This window comes from Vanessa cardui, chromosome 19 (genome assembly GCF_905220365.1).
Source record: "Vanessa cardui chromosome 19, ilVanCard2.1, whole genome shotgun sequence".
Lineage (NCBI taxonomy): Eukaryota > Metazoa > Arthropoda > Insecta > Lepidoptera > Nymphalidae > Vanessa > Vanessa cardui.
The window spans coordinates 1,918,037-1,938,909 of record NC_061141.1 but is presented as its reverse complement, the minus strand read 5'-3'; the positions used below and the strand labels follow the sequence as shown (position 1 = coordinate 1,938,909).

The 20,873-nt window shown below is 35.3% G+C and overlaps 1 protein-coding gene across 4 annotated transcripts in view; it reads right to left on the bottom strand.

Annotated features, from left to right (window-relative positions):
* Positions 1 to 1,199: 1,199 nt before the first annotated feature.
* Positions 1,200 to 20,873, bottom strand: part of LOC124537788 — a 203,070-nt gene continuing 183,396 nt past the window's right edge. For 3 of the 4 annotated variants that reach the window (XM_047114690.1, XM_047114689.1, XM_047114691.1), the window contains 2 exons: positions 2,994 to 4,441; positions 1,201 to 2,806 (listed from right to left, as the gene is read on the bottom strand). In XM_047114690.1, coding sequence (XP_046970646.1) covers positions 1,716 to 2,806; positions 2,994 to 4,425 — 2,523 coding nt within the window. In that variant the 5' untranslated portion in view covers positions 4,426 to 4,441 and the 3' untranslated portion in view covers positions 1,201 to 1,715. Of the gene's footprint in view, positions 2,807 to 2,993; positions 4,442 to 20,873 lie in introns of all 4 variants that reach the window. The other variant, XM_047114692.1, reaches the window with a different exon arrangement.

Genomic DNA, 20,873 nt, shown 5'->3' with positions numbered 1-20,873 from the left:
AATCATTTTATTAACCGTTCCCATTACAAAAGTCACTATTTTGATGATTGAACAATATTTATTTGTGAACGTTTATAATAACACGCTGTATAATGTCATTATCGTGCGAAATCACTTAAACGCTAAGCACAATATGACAAAATAAAACATACATGTAATTACTATCGATAAAGTACATTCGATTAAAAAAATAATAAATAAGTTTAAAAAAAAAAACATTACAAAAATAAGCACCAGTAACTAATAGACTAATGTCATCGTAACGTCGATATGCACCACAGTACAGTCAAATACAAAAAGTGCTTTAACATTACACGAACTTTACCATAAATATAATTTTACGCACCATGTATAACATTTTTTTTTTTTTGGTTACGTCTATAGTGATCAATTCATGGTTTAATATATCTTATGTATATTTACAATAAAAGGATTTTTTTTCTAAGGATTTCAAGTTGGTGCAAATCGACTGGCATTAAAATCTCGAGGAACTATATTTTCTAATCGTTTTTAAAATAATTTGTTCAAAGCTACTGGATACATAATCACTGTTTGGAATGGTTTGAATCGAACTCGATCAAGAGACATTTTCGAGACTTTTCTGCAATTATAAGAGGTAGATAAATTCAAGCAATTAATTTTGTACGATCAAAATTTTTACCTCTATTTACAAAATTTTTGATTACATTTAATCTGAAATTGCATATTGTCATTTGTTTTAAAAAACGTCATTTGAAGTAAAATATTTGTTTGATAAAATACACAGTCTTAAAAAGAGCTAACAACTAAAATTATATTAACTTAAAAATTAAGTTAAATATTTCAGAAGTATGAATGTATATGAGTGAAATATAAAATCCACACAATTGGAAATTATCGAAATGTCGCCATTGAAACGAGATATCATTTTTGAACTAATAAGGGGTACTTCGGAACACATCGCGCGTTTTCGGCAATGGAAACTGAAGGATTATAACCACTTTTGGTAACTATTGACGCAATCAACAGTTGAAAAGCTAATCCATACCATCTTTCCATTCAATTTTAGTTCCAATAAGATCTCATTCGAAATTGGTATAGGTATACACAACGTAGATGTAGCATTGGCAAAATTCGTTAAACCGATCATATCAATATTTATTTCTTATGTGAACATGATCTGTGCACAAACGTGACTGATGCGATCTATAGCGACGAATAGCGTCGAATGGCGCGATCGATAGCTATTTCTATTGGTTGTATAAATTGGTGGTAATAAGTTTTATTGAATTTGCCGATGCCACACCTAAGTTGTGTCGTACTGTACATGAAAGTATAATGTGGAATTAATACAAAACAGGAATGTCGAATGCGAGAGTTAATTTAGGATAATCAGTCTTGAAAGTCGATGAATAGACGCCCCTACTAATGGCAAGCGAATCGAAAAGCTACCGTTTCAAATACTTAAAATTATAACCACACATAATAAATACTTAAAATATAACGCATGTGTATTATAGTTCGCAACGTAAATTACAGGGCTGTGACGTTAACTATGACGTCATCGCGTATGGTCCATAATGCAACTGTACGCATTAGTAAAAAATCTAGCACGAGATATTTACACGAGCACCGCAAAATAATGATCCGATTGCACTTCAAATCGTTCACTGATCACTCCACTGACGTATCACTAAAAGCTCGTTGGCACTTTTGTTCAGTCAATCCCGATTTTACTACACTTCTGTGCCGTCCTCGCCTTCGTCCTCGAACAAGGGTTCGTTCGGGTTCACTTCTGTGCTCGGTTTTTTCTTAGGCTTCGGCGGTGGTCTAGGCGGGATCTTACCACTTCTACCCATAGTGCCGGATTGATTCAATGATACATTGCTCTCGTTTTTACGTGGATCTTCTCTAGAGGGTGAACCTATTTCATCTTTATCCGATCTTGGATTCCTTCTTAATGAACCTGTTTCTGGTTTACCCTTACGACTAAGTGTACTGTTGTCAGATATTTGCGACTGAGCATCCGCATTCCTGTTATCCATCGTGTTGATTAACTGCTTCCTGGGCTCCGTTTGAGGAGTGGATGTGTTTTTCGCTGTCCAACTCATTCTTTGGTTCACTGGTTCTTGTGGACCTGGTGTGGAGAGTTGATTTGATATTTGCGAACTAATGCTGTTTCGAGTGGGGGTAAATGGAGGTGGTACAGGGGAAGGAGCCGGTTCTTGTTCTTCTATAGGAGCGTAGTAAACCGGAGGGTGTGGGTTAGGGTAAACAGTAGGTGTTGCTGGTAGAGGTCTGTTCCTCATTGGCGAAAATTGCTGTTCCAATCCCGCTTTATTTAAAGATAAAACAGAACTTCCATCTGCAGTTGTTCTTAAGCCCAGGTTATCGTATAGAGGTTCTTGTGCTTCTGCGCTTGGGAGTATTTGTGTACTGGCTGTGCTTGACCACGATGGTACCCTAGGTCTTCTCGGTATTGTAACATAGCCTTGCCTTGGTGTTACCACTGGTGGTGTAATTGGCGCAGTGAATGGAGATTGTGATCGGGAATACGGTAAAGTTCTGAAGAGATTTTGGTTTGTTGTCATCCCGTAAATAGGTGAGTGGATTGGGCTCACTGGATTTATTTGTAGTCTACTCGTGTCTGGAACTGTAGAAGCGTTGCTCGCTGCTGGAGAAATTTGCGCGGCTCTCGCTGGGAACGATAAGAGGTCCGGCGGATACGCCCGTCCGTCAGTACGACCATATTCTACGTTCAGAGCGTCTTGTGACCTTTTCGTGTGTTGATCAAAATCTAGCGATCTCTTTTCGTCGTCGTTGTGAGCTAAAACAAAAGAAATAGTATATGTAAGTATGATTTCGGAAATTATTTACTACGACTATAGATCACTCCAGTCCATTTTATAAAATATTTTTTATATATTTTACTAGGTTCGTTTACTTTATTAACTAGTAAATTAGATATATTATTAAACCACACATATTATACATAAGTAAAATAGTCAACTTACCGAAAACAGAATCATTATCAAGTAATGTCTTATTTAGTTCCGACATTTCAGTAGCGCTGGAGATCGATAGAGGAGCGTCGTATCTTCTAGGCGGCTTTGTAACTGGATTAACGGCTGTGATCAGACTTTTCTCCATTTCTGGTATAACCGAACCTTCAATTAGAGCCTCGCCATTGACGTTATCGTTCTTTTTCTCTGAACCACGTCTCCGACAGCAGTAATAACAGAGAATTACTAAAATGATCAACAATATTGCTGCAGTGCAAGATATTCCAATTAAAACTGGTAACATGCTGTTGTCCATTCCTGGTGGTGCAACGATACCAGGAGGAGCGTGAGCTATAGCTAACGTCAGACTCCTTTCTTCAACGCCACCAGCATTTTTGGCTACACATAAATATTCTCCATTATCAGAACTACCAGCATCGAAGATAGTCAGGTTTACCCATTTACTATTTTCTGAATTACTTTGAGTCACAAAATATTTAATTTCTCCTTGATATCTGTACGTGCCATCAATTATTTGAGCATTTAACACCCAATTCACTTCTGGCAAAGGATTGCCATCGACTTGGCAAGAAAGGGTTACGTTTGTATCAGACGACCGCAGCGTTGTTTTAGTCGACGGATAAATTATACTTGGCCTGCAAGCAAAATCGCTAGAATCTAGCTCCTTCCATAATTTTCCATTTACTTTTGCCGGTTCGCTACACGATATCGGTGACGTGTAGAAGTTTTTGCTAATGACCCAATTTCTGAAAGGTTGCAAGTAGCAATCACATTTCCAGGGATTATCGTGAACGTCGAGATTAGATAATGACGTTAAGGCGCTGAGCGTATCTATTTTAAGGTGTTCTAATTTATTACCATCCAATCGTAGGATGTTAAGCTTTGGCACATTCATAAAGGTTTTAACTCCTATTTGTACTAGATGGTTGTTACTTAGATCGACTTTTTGTAGGAACGGTAAATTATTAAACAGGCCATTTTCTAACTTCTCAATTTGATTATCATTGAGCAAGATCCACCTTATTTTCGATGTTTCCTTAAACGTTTCAGCGTGTAACGTTTTAAGGTCGTTTTTCGATAAGTCTAATTCGATCATAATCGCGAGACCGCTCAGTCCATTTTTGTGTATCGTTATCAACTTGCATTCTTTTAATATAAGTTTCTTTAGATTTATCAATCGGACGTCTTCGAAGGCGTGTCTCGTGATTTCGTATAGCTCATTATTAGTTAGGTCTAGTATCTGAATCTCTGTGCTTAGTGTTTTCGGTATGTCATGAAAGTTTGAGTGTGAGCAGTCGGCTTGCTTGTTTCCGCTCGCCCAGACACATTTGCATTCTTGTGGACAGTTTGCAGTGAAATCTGCAGTGACTAACGACAGCCCCAGGCTGAAGGCTACTATGTAGTAAAGCGTTCGGATCTCCATTTTGTATCTCGGATTTCTGCAACAAAAGAAAATTCTATTTTATTTTTTATCCTGTTGAAACTTTATATCCTATATCGAACACAAACATTTTAGCCTATATAGTCAATTAATATATATTACAGATTCTATTACATTCCAGTTAACATATTAAATTAAATCAATTTCATGATAGAAAATTTACTTAAATCACCAATTACAAAACGAATGTTTATTTCGGGTCGTTGATGAAGAATTTAATCTACTCCTTACAAGGGTTTAAGGTTACAATAGAAAGCGTTATTACAACTTAAGGACCGGTCTAGTCCCATAAAAACGTTAAGACACTTAAATAAACGTGTTTTGGAAGCGTTATAACAGCAATAAAGTCAGCTGCTGAAAATAGGAGCAGTAATAACATACGGTAGTTTTAATGGTCGCATTAAGAGCCAAACGTACGTTTACTTTCTAGTAGAAGTTAAGTTTACAAATGTAAAGTATTTACAGATGAAACGAGTCAAATAAACACGTTTTGTAAGATCGACGTGAGGAATATTGAGTTGTTTGGATGATAGCGTTTGGGATTTTCACTCTCAGTTTGGTAAAAGATCATGTTTACAATAAATCAAGTGTTTTTTGTTTATAAGAGGTTATATTTCAATCGTTCGTTGGACATTGTTTTATTTTATGCTCCGAGAACTAAACATCTGGTTTTCTTTGACGGTTTAATTTATCGGCGGATTTTTATAGGTTTTTATGTGTGAAAATATATTTGTTTCGGTTGACTCACGAGAAACCAGACATGGGTGTACGCTTAAATAGAAATTCACATTTATAAACACTACTCATATTGAGTATTTTAACAATTTTATTATATTCTTATGATCAATATTATATAAGTAAGACAGGTATGCCAATATCCTTACAATTACTGTAAATGAGAAAGGGTTTGTTAGGGTTTACGCTATTAACTACTAAACTACACATACGAACTTTATGAACTTTTGTATAAAAGTTATCATGCCTACAGAAAATGACATAATATACACTCTACCTTACAAACGTACTATCAAAGTCGCGATTTGAAACTAGTATTAAGCTTAATTAGCCAGACGGGCTAACAGCGTATGGATAAGGTATTTATCACAAAAGTGTACCTAAATAGCAATGTTTAGTATTATTGTGTGCGTGAGTGTGTGTGTGTGAGAGAGTCAGCATGATCAAACTTCCTAAGGTTGGTAACGCATTTCTGATGTAAGAAATGATTAATATTTCTTGCAGCGCCAATGTTTGGGCCATTGGTACCACTTACCACCGAGTGGCCAATTTGCACGTCTACCTTGCTATAAAATTCTTTTAAAGTAAATAATTTTGCAGCTTTATCTCAGTAAAACAATTAAACAAGAAACTCGGGTAACTCTTTGTACTTTTTTAACTTATTTTATGTATTTAACACTCAAAGTACAAGCAATAAAACTAATGGTCTTGCTTATAAACATTGTTTCAAGAATGTTCTGTTAAACAAGTATCTATCTCTTTCCTTACCTTTGATTTGACATTCGAAAGAAAAAGACAGCAATGCTTAGCTAATCAAATCTTAAAGAACTTTTATGTGTTACGCTTTAGGGTTGCTTTATATATAAAAGAGATTTTTGCAAACCCATAAATATTATTAATGTTGTCTGTATGCCAATTTGTTAAATTTTGTATGAAGCAAGTTTGAGGCTCAATAAAAATGTGGTTAGCAATGGTGTAAGATATGGCACATACTACATAAATACATTACAGTACAGTAAAAACCTTCTTCAAACAAAACGCAAAATTAATATGCCCTAAAATCACATCACGTAAAGAGTCGGTATCAACCAAAAAATATATCTAGCAAAAAAATTATACTTTTTAGAAATATTGTTTTTACAAATTAACTTTTACACGAACGACAGTATACTATGAACACTGTGGCCGAGTACCAATACCTAATCAAAATAAACGAACGAACTTTAATACGGCACATAATGCAGTTACTATATATCTCCGACATGACTTATAATAATCAACAAAAACAAAGACAAAATGTACTTCATTCAAATAGGCGTTTACAAGCACTTTTGATTCGTCATTTAACAAGTATATTCAGTGAAGCTACCGAGTTCGGAGAGTAGATTCTAACCAGAACAACCGGCAAGAAACTCAGTTAGTCTTTTTCAATATTTAAAAATACGTCTTTCCTTCGATCATCTTGTATAAACCAATTCTCTTCCATTAAATAAATAAATAATAAATATGAGACAACATCACATACATTACTCTGATCCCAATGTAAGAAGCTGAAGCACTTGTGTTATGGAAATCAGAAGTAACGACGGTACCACAAACACCCAGACCCAAGACAACATAGAAAACTAATGGTAAATCTACATCGACTCGGCCGGAAATCGAACCCGGGACCTCAGAGTGGCGTACCCATGAAACCGGTGTACACACCACTCGACCACGGAAGTCGTCATTAAATAGGTACGCATTGAGCTCGCTGCTCCGAGATGCGTCACATTTTCGGAAGACTGTTCCTGACATTTGTCAGGACAATTCCATTTTAATTAAATCCAACAACTTTCAGGGGAAATAACGCAGAAACGTTGCATAATTTTTTACGTCAGACGACGATAATTTCGTTTCCCGTGTCGATAAAACGCGAGGAGCTTTCGTGTTTCATTACATAGCTGTTTGTTTATCAGATCTTTTGTATCTTATATATTACAAATTCAGCTAGTATGAGTATATATATTTTGGACTAGCTGTGCCCGCGACCTTGTACGCATTTGAATTTAACAAAAACAAATATTAATGTAGCCTAAGTTACTCCTTATTATATCAGTTATCTGCCTGTGAAAGTCCCGTCAAATCGGTCCAGCCGTTCCAGAGATTATCCGGACCAAAAAGACAGACAGACAAAAATTGTAAAAAATGTATACATACATTGCATATGCATTGAGTAAAAAGGGCTATTTTAATATTACAAACAGACACTGCAATTTTATTATATGTATAGATGTGCGGCTTTACTTTAATTTTATAAGACTTTACACAAATGGCATACCAACCGTCACCTCCAATTTTTTCCCTTAAGGAATGAAAAAAGAAGCCTATCTCCATAAACACTTTTATATTATTGGGTTCAGAGGTTTAATTAATAAGGTCATAGAGAATTACTTTAGAAAATATAAGCATAGTTATAGGTTATTAAAATACAAGAATTCCTAAAGTTAAAAAAATGTGCTACAAATTTCTAAAAAAAAAATTCAATAATCATTTGACTAAGAGTTAGATACGTCCACCTAACACATGCACATATAGTCGGGGAGTCTGAGTTACGATCTCCTAAGCGAGCCTTAGCAAATGCGAATTTGATTTGACGGGAGGCGAGTAAAAAGCTCGTTTTAGGTAGTTTACGATAATTATCTTAAACGTTGTGACGGCGACGCGTGAACAGAGCAATTTAGACCTAAGTGCGTTCCGCTGGGTGATCTTTCCCTCATGATTGTGGTGTGTGGTGCAAGCATTATTTATTATTTTAATGTCTTCTTTACAAAGTATAGTTAATTTTTGTACTACACGATGTTGAATGTTACATCGTTCATACACCAACAGCTTATCCTGACATCATCATTCTTGGTAGGGCTTTGTGCAAGCTTGCACACCACACTTACCTACTCATCAGATATTCTACCGCTAAACAACAGTACGCAGTATTGTTGTGTTCCGGTTTGAAGGGTGAGTGAGCCAGTGTAACTACAGGCAAAGGACATGTTGTTGGCACATAGAGAATGTAAGGAATTGTTAATATTTCTTAAAGCGTCTTTGTCTATGGGTGATGGTGACCACGTACCATCAGGTGGCCCATATGTTCGCCCGCCAACCTATTCCATAAATAAATAAAAAATATCATAATAAGAAGATAATGTATGAAAGATTCGTTTATTATATAAGGTATAATTCAACCGATACGACCGTTTTAAGCGCGCAGATAGATCCTAATATTAACGCGTTCATACAAAATTTTCATCTTACTTTCAACAATTTGTAAATGTCCCATTGCTGGTACTAGTAACTAGTAAAAATTCCCATCATTTGGGGATGTTTGCGATTTCAGCACCACTTTGCTCTACGTCAATAGATGTGGCAGAACTTAATTGAAATTAGACAGGTATGTAGGTTTCCTCACGATATATCCCTTCAACGAGAGAAGCACTTTAGCGTTCTATAATAATATAAACATGTACATCTTTATTTATCACCCATCGTATAGCGTTTTTCAATATTAAGTATTAAAGTTAGTAATTACGGGATAATTGCCATGTTTTTTATTTTTGTCTGGTGGAGATCGATATTTCGACATTATCTTTTACGACATTATTACCGCTGATCAGTGTAACTACAGGCACACGGGACATAACATCTTAGTTCCCAAGGTTGGTGACACATTGACGATGTAAGGAATAGTTAATATTTCTTACAGTGTCATTGTCTATGGGTGATGGTGACCACTTACCATCAGGTGGCCCATATGCTTGTCTGCCAACCTATATAACATAAAAAAAAAAATCTACGAATGTCTTGTTCACGAGACTGAAGTTTGCGGGTAGATGTCGATAACGTTAGAGGTGTCCGTATCGGACTACCTCCTTTCTCGTACGTTTGCTGCGTAAACACAGGTCACCACTACTATTGTCGCTTTGACCCCTACTACTGTCACTAGTTATTATAGTCTATATAGTATGTTTTACTAGAAAGTAATCATATAAAAACGCTTCAGCCTGTGACGTGTACAATTGTAATATACATGGTGCGCGTAACTTTGCTCTTTCGTCGTAACGTTATGTCGTAATTCCAAGGCTTGTTATTGGGACAGAGGGATTACAGGAATACCCCGTATATCGCTAGCTGATATTATATGTGTTTAATAACATATATATAGGATACGTTTTCCGTTCTTATTCCCTTCACGCGACTTTCAGACGCGAGTTATACCCGGAATGTCAGTCAACGAAAAATTAATTAAAAAAAAAGACAAGTTTACGTAGACGTATATAATACAAGGTACGTTTTTGAAGTCTGCTAAAAATTAAATGTCTAATATGTAAACGCGCTTTTTTTTATAATTTATCATACATGCAGGTTTCCTGGCAATGACATTTCAATGCTGAACACGTTTAAAAATAAAATGGAACTGGATGGCATTATTTTAATTTCATTACTCAAATTCAATATAACTAAATTAATAAATCGATAATTAATGTTTCTTAGAATATTCTTTACAGAAAAAAGATATCGGCGTGGCCGGAAGTGATATATTTGTATGTAAGTGTATGAGTGCACCGCCTACGCCGATGGTTTTAAAAATCTCTCTCTGATTGGGTTGTCTGGAAGAGATGGCTAATTAGCCATAAGTCCGCCCCTTGTACAACACTTTTAATCTACATTTTTTTTTATATTCTATTTTACGTTTCTGTATGTTATTAATTTTGTGTTACTTTCTTTTTTATTTGTTGGTGGTGTGCAAAAAGTATAATTCCAACAAATTTTAAATTAAAGAATAATTATTTATTGAAATAGTCTTGTAATAATTATCAATGAAACCCTAGACCTCTAAACTAGGAAGACTGGCCTCTACTTTAGAGATATTGTACTTATACTGTACATATAATTAATATATAATACACATAATACATTATAAGTTAGATACAATTTTAAGACATTTACTTGTTAAAACGATCAGGTATCATTTCCAATATGGAACTTTTAACATCTTAACATAAATATCCAATATTTTTTTGTCCAATCGGGATTCGAACCATCAAAAGTATGTAATATTAAAATAGTTCATGTTTTCTGTTACGTATGACATTGTGACGAAACAATGTCGCTATAACGAAAGCAATGTTCAATAAATAAAACGCAATCATTTACTGAAACAAATGTTTGATCACGTTCACGGCGCGTATCTAAAGTAAATATATAACAATCTTGATATGATTCGAATATAATAAATTACAACTCTTAAGTCTTTGTAATAGGGTTCATTTTTGAAAAATCAGTAATATATTAGATGTTGGTCAAATGCCTCCTTAATAAAAATTTTGGAGCGTATTCCATCATACCGTTCCATTAGTGAATACTCATGTGACAGAATATTTTCATCTGGCGCATACAATTTATCACCATACCACGTAAATATTTCACCGTGTAATGACGTCACAATAAAATAATTACACGACATAGCATTCGCGTAGACATAGAAACAAGTACTCAGCAAAAAAAAATCGTTTTTAGTAAAAATTAAATTATTTAGTATATCTAATATATACTAATATTGTAAATCCAAAAGTAACTTAGTCTGGCGGTTGCTCTTTCACGATCACAAATCAATTAAGCATATTAGATGAAATTTTGGTATGGAGCCAGCTTGAATCCCTTACAGGAAACGGGGCTAATTTTTCATACGTAACACGCCTGCCATCAAAAAATTGAAAAATCCGAATGAAGCCGCGAGCGTCAACTGTTTATTGATGTACATAGAGCGCACATACATTTAAACTGATGATTGCGGGTTCAAACCCAGGCGACCACTAAATTTCCATGTGTTTAAAATTCATCTCGTCGGTAAGGAAAAATGTCGCCAGGAAACCTCCACGTGTCTAATTGCAACGGAATCCTGCCACATGTCAATTCACCGACCAGCATTGGATTAGCATGGTGGAATATGCTTATCCTTATCTTTAGCCAAACAATGGGAATTTTCCAAGCTGTTACTATTATATCGTGTGACTTATCTCTGTACGTCCGTACATCGTTTTCATTTATATCGAAAATCGAGACATCTATTCCAACAATGCGACGCTTTCAATGAGGGCTCTGTAAAGGTTACGCTTTGATTGACCCCGCTCCGTTAAGGGTTACGTGATCGTGAGCTTTGTGTGGATAAGACGATATTTAAACTATATTTTCTTTTATGGACAAATTAACTATCGCTGTTTTGTAAAAATCCTTAAATGGAAAACAAATTTAAAAAACATACTAGATTTTTTTAAGGTAAAGGTTGGCGGACTAGCATATGGGCCACCTGATCGTAATTGATCACCATCACCCATAGACAATGACGCTGTAAGAAATATTAACTATTCTTTACATGTCAATGTGCCACCAACCTTGGGAACTAAGATTGTCCCTTGTGCCTGTAGTTACACTGGCTCAATCACCTTCAAACCGGAACACAACAATACTGAGTACTGTTATTTGGCGGTAGAATAACTGATGAGTGGGTGGTACCTACCCAGACGGGCTAGCACAAAGCCCTACCACCAAGTAACAAAGTTACAATATATACACATCAACACCGTCTAGGGATATTTTGTATAAAATTCTTAAACTCAAAAAATCATACCCGGTTTTAAAATCTTTTGATGAAAGACTATTTTGTAAACCTTCTTGGACGATTCTAAATTTGAATTTGAAAAAAATAAATAAAAATAAAATTTTTACGCGACATAATGGTAGCGATGGCCGAAGGTTACGTTTACCTACCGTCAAATTAAGATATTTTTTTGTGCCAAATTTAAGTTTTATAACAAGTTATCGATTAATTTCGAGTTAAACCTATTGTGTGCATCATGCAGCGGTGCCATTTAACGAGAGAAGAAATGCTAAGGGCAGGAGGCATGCTCCAAGCTGGGGCTACTCAACAGAGAATTGCTGAGGAGATTGGAACAAGACAAAACGTCATATCTAGGTTGTGGTCACGCTACCGTGCTACTGGTGAAGTGACTGAAAGATATCCAGGTGGGAAGCGCATAACCAATCAACGACGAGACCGATATTTGCAAGTTGCCGCGAAAAGAGAACCAAATGTTACGGCACTTCAATTGGTTCAGAGGCTCCAGCCAGAGGACCAGTTGCTTGTGAGTGACCAAACTGTAAGGAAAAGGCTGCATGAAGCGAACCTTCATGCTCGCAGGCCGTTTCGTACTCTAGCACTACGCCGAGGAAATCGTGGACGACGACTAGAGTGGGTTCGTGTAAATTTGCTCTCGGATGATAACCAGTGGTCTGTAGTGCTGTTTACCGATGAGTCCCGGTTCGGTTTCCATCCCGATACACGTGGCGTATGTGTTTGGCGATTCCCTGGTCATGATAGCCGTCTGCAACATCTTCAGAAAGTGAATTCATACCATGGCGGCATAATTATGGTTTGGGCGAGAATTTATCTTAGTGGAAGAACAGACCTCGTTTGGATCAGAAACACCATGGCAGCCAAAAAATGTCGTAACGAGATGCTTGTGCCAATAATTTAGCCCCATAGACTAAAAATGGGCCAAGAATTCACGCTCATGCACGATAGCACCCGTCCACACACAGCGGGAGTGGTGGCGAGATGGTTGTAGGAACAAGACGTATCGGTTTTAGGCTGTCCCATTCAATCACCTGACCTAAACCCCATAGAGCACGCGTGGGCCATACTCCAAAGAAGGGCTTCGAGGAATTTTCCTGCAAATATTGCGACGGATGAGCCACTTTTTTGCATCTTAGTCGGACCTGGGACAATATACCGCAGCAAGACTTGGATAACTTAATCCAAAGTATGAAAAATTGTTGCTGGACGTTATAAATGTCCTGGATAGTTTTACAGACTACTGATTTTTTATATGACTGTTAAAAACAATAACTTTACTTCATTTTTCACATTTTCTTGAGACAAACATTAATTGTTAGTTTTACCATTATTTTACGTTTTTTCTTTATTTAAGGATAAAATTGTTTACGCAAAATAATATGGTTTATTTTTTATTCTGGAGTATAGTCAGATAAATGGGCTTTATAAAAATATAAACATGTTGCATGTTATCTCTAATAAATTTTGAAATAATTCAGTAAATTCAAAATATCCCTAGACAATGTTGATGTGTGTATATTTCAATTAACTATTTCTCTAGTCAAATTACTTTTTTCAAGAACTTAGATGGTGAATTTATACGTTGGACTGATTCAGGTCCAGTCCAGATAATAATAAAAATCAGTCAAAAATAATTAAAAGTAAGCCAGAAGTTTATATCATCGTGACTGGAGAGTTCATCGCTTTGATCAGATCGTGATGGATTATCATCCCATCCACATGAGGCCGAGAGCATAGTCAGTTTGACTATGCTTATGGACAGATTTGATTAGCCTCCGAGATTAACTGGCTGAAATATCAGGACCATACTAACTCATTATACAAAATAGCCATAGAAAGTCAGCAAAATTAGGCGTAGCTAGTATTTGAGACACTGTATTCAAAATGAAATCATTTCAAATACAAAAAGTTAATATTAAATGTTCAAATAGGTAAGACTTTATAATTTGTTGATTTGTCGAGCGAGGCGAAGTATTCTAGTACGTTATTAACTTTCATTGTTAAGTCAAAGAGTCTGTAATAGGCTTGAGAGGCAAATTGTTGCGGCTAGCGGTGAGAGCTGTCGTTGACATTGTTTAAGACTTCATAAATCAAACTGAAACACATATATAAATAACATGAGTTTATGTAACATACTATGCATAGCAAAGTAAAGTAAAATAACAGCCTGTAAATTTCCCACTGCTGGGATAAAGCCTCCTTCAACACGCTATTCCAATGCGGGTTAGTGGAATGAACATGTGGCAGAATTTCGATGAAACTAGACACGTGCAGGTTTCCTTACGATGTTTTCCTTCACCGCCGAGCACGAGATGAATTATAAACACAAATTAGGCACATATGTATAGTGGTGCTTGCCTTCCTTGTTCTACCCACTGGGCCATCGCAACTTTTTAGTTTTAGTGTAACTATAAAAATCTACAAAAATTTTTTTTTATTTTATGTGACGTATCCATATATTCCTTTGTCCTTTTATATTTCCTCATCTCGACTGAGTTAAATGATCCAATTCGTGTTCGTGCGTTTCTTCCAATTATTATAGTTAGCGCCTTACTGTGCAATACGAATTGATAAAATTATGCTTTCAATTTGAACGGAATTGATTTAATTCCCTTCGTTTATTATACAACGAGCTTTCATCAATACGAATTGTGTGGCTTATGAAAATATAAGGAAATATGTAACCATGATGAAATTATTCATTAAAACGAAGCATTTCAGTGTTAAATTGTTTCACTATGGTAAGATTTTTCTAGAAAGTGTATTTGTGTGTGTGTGTGTATGTGTTTGTATAATATAAACGTAATTATATTTCTATTCCAATAACATCGAGTTTCCATCAGGTGTCTTTAGAAAGCAGGTTTAGGCAGCAGCAGCAGCAGGAACAACACCGACTCCAAATATAGCAATAATTATGACTACATTATACAATCGTAAATCGACTTTTAAGTAGTCTAATATTTTTCATTTCATTTTACTTAGGAGGACTCTAAAAAATATGTTGAATACGCAATCATTTTATTAATTTTTATTTATTTATTTGTTTTAAAATAGTGGTTGAAGTCGGTTTTTCTTTTTGTTAAAATTTTTATTTATAATCTTCTTCTTCTTGGTCCTCTATTATCCGACAATTCGTAACTCCGACACTGCCCAGGATAAATTACATACACACATAATGATTGTATTCTTAAATGTTGAAAAAGAGTAACTACTAAGAGTAAGATTTTCTCGCCGGTTCTCCTCGGTAGAATCTACTTTCCGAACCGGTGGTAGGTTCTTGATTTTGCCCTGCATAACGTTTGTCGGATTACTAGGGTATTTAAAAACAGCATTTTGATGGCAGAGCACAAAGTAAATATCGTAAGGTCTTTCTTCTTAGTATCGTATATGTTGTTTCTGAACAAAGCTACATACATTAATGGCCTTTGTTGCTGTAATGTAAATTAAAACACCGCACGCAAGGTAAATGAAATATAATTAGAATTTATGTAACATACTCGTTTGTAGGGAAATTTATACTTTTTTTATTCATACAACATTATAAATATTATGATGAGCTTGTGAAACAACTACAAGATTAACGGCGAAGTTTTCCTCTTTAGCTTTGTGCAAGCCCAAGTTAGGTACCACCTACTGTTTCCGTTTGAAGAGTAAGGGAGCCAGTAACTACAGGCACAAGGGACCTAACATCTAAATTCCCAAGATTGATAACGCATTGATGACCAATGTCAAAGAGTAGCAAAATGCCATCAGGTGTGTATCATTTGCGATCTTTCTGACACCATCAAAAATTACCAACATTTTTCTAACCAGATTTAGTCATTGTAAGCTGGGATGGATCTGGGTAAAACACGTTAAACATACCGAATATCGTGGATGCAAACCCTAATAGTCAATTTCAATTATTGTATTGATCCAGGTGTGTGAGTATGTAGGATCCTGTGGCGCCCAATGAATAGACGGAGAGGGTACCGCTGGTTTTTTAGTGGGTATTCCGATGTGCTTGGGTGTACTCGGCCTTCTGATCCACATACCGCTCCACTTCAAGGGGGAAACGCTTAAGGCGTTTTTACAGCAAGAAAAAAAGGGATATGAGTAAGTAACTACACTACCTTAGTATCATGAATTGGTAATGCAATTCGTCACAACCAGAATAAAAAGGTCAATGGATTTACGAGCTTTATAATGCAGATTTGTTTCACACTAACTTATTTCCAGACTGATATAAAACAGCAATGAACGTTAAAATCGATGTGTTCCAAATAATTTCACAATGAGAATGCATGAGCGATACAATTATCACGAATACGAGTACAGTACATTCAGCTTTCTTTGAAACTATGACGCGTTAACTACCAAACACACTTAGCATGATGTATTTGATAAACGTTAGTCATATTGACGGTACTATTTATCTCCTTAATGAGGTGAGGTAGATTGCGATAGGCGCATGTTGACGTATGTTGTATGACGTATGTTTCTGTTTATTTATAATTTAAAACGAAATGGTATACTTCGTGTATACCATTTCCTTAATTTTAAAACTTTGGCTGGCAACGTTTTTTATCATTTCAATTTCTGTGGCACGGGATTTATTAGACCCCGTATCGTTTACGAAACTAAACTTGATGTGATTTGATGATGTGTGTGATCGAATTTTATCGCGAATTTCATCGAATTTTATCGCGAATTTGATCGCGTCGTACATATTTGTCACTTTCCTACAATCAATAATATCTAAATCAAAATAAACTGTATTCAAGTAGGCTTTTACAAGCACGTTTGAATCGTCATTTTACTATTAAGTGAAGCTAATTACATTCTACCGAGAAGAACCGGCAAGAAACACAGTAGTTCCTCATTTTCAATTTTTAAAAAATACAAAGTCAAGTTAGTTAAATACAATTATTTAAATTAATATATCCTGCCTGGAAGTCAACAGGTATTAACTCCACGATTTTTTATCATCTATTAAGTCTTGTATCGAATAATATGCCTTTTTTACCAATGTATTTATAAACGATTGAATTTACGAAACGGCAAAGTTAAAAATGTCTATATATCGTATATGCGTACTTAATAATATTATTAATGTGAAAGCAACTATGTTACGATTTGGATGAAATTAGGTTTGGATAGTTTGAGACCTGATGGCAATTTAGTTTATTCACCCTTCGATGGTGTAAAATTGGGGTATCGAATTGCGTGCTATAGGTAAAGTTTTATAAATTTCGCGCGTAGAGCCGCATCTAGTAATTAATCATTTATTTAAAGTGACAGCGCTTTTCGCAGTTTGTATGTTTATAATCTCCGGAACTGATAACACTCTAAAAATATTTTACAAACAAAATGCTACTTTATTCATAAGAGCTATATGATACAAATTATATTTATATAATTATTTTCTTTATAAATCATTAGTATTAAAGTGAAGCCGGGACGAGTCGTTAGTGTAAAGTGCAGCCGATGTACACAACAACAACAACAGCCTGTAAATTTCCCACTGCTGGGCTTAGGCCTACTCTCCCTTTGAGCAGAAGGTTTGGAAAATATTCCACACACGCTGTTGGTGGAATACACATGTGGCAGAATTTTCATTGAAATTAGACACATGCAGGTTTCCTCGCGTTGTTTTCTTTCACCGCGTAGCTAGAGATGAATTATGAGCACAAATTCGGTTAAGACGCATACGTTCTTACCACTGGGTTATTCTTTTAAACTGGTATAGGATAGGGAATGACTGTGTGAAATATGACTTTGTATTTTTAAATGTTAAAAAAGAGTAATTAGTGAGTTTCTTGCCGGTTCTTCTCGGTAGAATCTACTTTCCGAACCGGTGGTAGCTTCAATTAATTGTAAAATGACGATTCAAAAGTGCTTGTAAAAGCCTACTAGCATAATGCTGCTAGCATTCTTGCCACCATTCCACGCGGTCAAGATTTATACAGTAACTAGTTTTAGTTCATATTTGTATATATATATATATATATTAAAGCCTACTTGAATAAAGTTTATTTTGATTTGATTTGATTTGGAATCGTTTTAGGGTGACCGCTAACAAGCTAAGAGTCTAAAGAGCGCTTTTCAAAGTCTGTCAATGTATGAGCAAATATCTGCTGTTTTTTAAAATTGACCATGGCTTTATAAATGGATTGGAATCCTTTATATCATTCCATTTGTACCTCGGAATGTCTTTGATGAGCGCGTCAATGTAAAACGTACACCATGAACACATACTAATCTCACTATTAATGTGAATATACAAACTTAGGTCCATTTTATTCCGTACATGACTTGTAGTTACAATGGGTGGAAGTAATCTTGCAAATAACACACACAAATTTTGTGTAATGGAATATAATAGCCAAGCCGAGATGACACAGTGATTAGAACGCATGCATCTTAACCGATAATTGCGGGTTAAAACCCAGGGAAGCACCACTTACATATATAAGTGCTTAATTTGTGTTTATAATTCATCTCATGCTCAGCGGTGAAGGAAAACATCGTGAGGAAACCTGCATGTGTCTAATTTCATCGAAAATTGTGCCACATGTGCATTCCACCAACTCGAAGAGGAACAGCGTGGTGGAATATGTTCCGAACACTCTCCTTAATGGAAGAGGAGGCCTTATCCCAGCAGTGGGAAATTTACAGGCTGTTACTTTACTTGGAATATAATACCTGATGGTCACCACTCCTCATAATGATAAGCGCTGTAAGAAATATTAAACATTCCTTACATCGCCAATACACCATCAAGCTTGGAGGTTAAGTTGTTATGACCCTTGTGCCAATATTTACACTGCCTCACTCATCCTTTAATACGAAAAACAATATTATGCAAAATTGCTTTTGTTGACTGGTGTAGAATATCTGATGATACAAAGACGGGTATTTTTACTTGGTGGTAGGGCTTTGTGCAAGACCGCCTGGGTAGGTACCACCCACTCATCAGATATTCTACAATTCAATTAAAAAAAAAATAAACAGAGATATATGTAGTGATATTTTCCGACGTATCTGTGAATACATTTAGTGTACCACCAATTCAATACAGAATCTACTGCCTTAGAATACTCAGTAGTACTGTGAACCGGCCTGAACCGCTGGTTTTCCAGCGAGCAAAAGAAAGGTCAAAGGTAGATAGGTATATAGTAAGTAAATAGCTTTACGGTAGTATTACATAGGTGATGATTTTTTTTATCATATAACTTATTTTAATATCTCTTACTGTTTAACACCGAAACTACTGAATTTTGTTAAAATTTGTTAAAAAACAAAAAGCGAGCGAAGCCACAGGCGACTACTAGTTATACATATATTTTAAATTCCTGTGTTATTATAGGACCATAAATAATATTATTTACCGTCCTATGATAACACGTGTTTTGTTAATTAACAACATTTGTATATTAAACAATCGTCATTAAATTTACCCCAATTTTGATAAATTGAAACTTTTGTTATCTAAAAAGTTATCCAAAATAAACCTAATCTGTGCTTTATAATTAAATAGCACCCGTCTTGGCTTCGCACGAGTACATTATAAGCATCTTTATAATATGACCAAACAACATAAAATCATTATGAATTGTAGCCTATATGTTAACTGATGTATAATCTATATTACTGTAAAATTTCATCCATATCCGTTCAGTAGTTTTTCGTGAAAGAGTAACAAACATACATACATCCTCAAAAACTTTCGAACCATTACATAGTATAAAACAAAGTCGCTTACCGTTTGTCCCTATATATGCTTAGATCTTTAAAATTGCGCAACGGATTTTGATGCGGTAAAGTGATTCAAGACGAAGGTTTTTGTAAATAATACATGGACAATATATTGAAGAAACACTAATAATTTTAGAAGTTTCTTGTGATGTCGTAAATAAAAAAATCTGTAGTATATGTAGTATCAGTATTGCAAATCAAATCAATTTTATTCAAGTAAACTTCACAATTAAGCGTTTTTGAATGGTCGATAATTAAATACTACCACCTTTGCGAAAAGCAACCTCTAGCGAGAAGAAACGGCAAGAAACTCGCATAGTTGCTCCTTTCAAATAAATAGATCTACAATGTTGTACTTTACTATAATTAATTAGTGTCATGTGATAAAACCCGAGCTTAAATCCAGGCGTTTTTTTTCTAAAGAGTACTCTTTTAATCTATACTATATAATAAAAGTGGTATAAAAAAGTGTCTGTTTAAAACATTAAAATAGCTTTTTCAACCGACTTCCAAAAGGAGGAGGTTATCAATTCGTCTATATTTTTTTTTTCCCTGGGTGGACCGATTTTGATAATTTTTTTTGTTTTTTCCGATGACGGTATCCATATGAAAACGACATAAGTCTTAAATTTGCATTATGTATATGCGCGACAAATAGGTGAATAACTGAAAATCACGTTAACCAATTTTGATAATTCTTTTTTTATTATAATATATATACTTCAAGGGTAATTTGGTGAAAGTTTGGTAAGGTTCTAAGCACAGGATCCATGACAAAGTAACGGAACGGAAGGGAACGGAACAATTCTGAGGAGCACGTTAGCGATACTCAGTCGAATCTTTTATTTATAGGTTATTTGGATATTTGAGTCACCTTCCGTAATGTTTATGTAATTATCATAGTCGAATATTATAATCAACTAGCTACCCACCCCGGCTTCGCACGGGTGCAATACTGATACTAAATATACCACAGAATTTGCGTATTTACGACATCACATCGCAAACTTTTAAAATTATCAGTGTTTCTTTACTATATTGTTCATGTATTATATACACAAACCTTGAATCACACTATCTTTTAAAAAACACCGCATCAAAATCCGTTGCGTAGATTTAAAGATATAGGGACAGAGAAAGCGACTTTGTTTTATACTATGTAGTGATGAAACTCCTATACGGCTCGCAGTTAGGGTGCGATATGGGGCAGAATTTCTTACTATCTTTAATCAAATTTTGTGTATGTGATGTGATGTCATATGATGTTCGAAATATAGTTGGTCTTTTT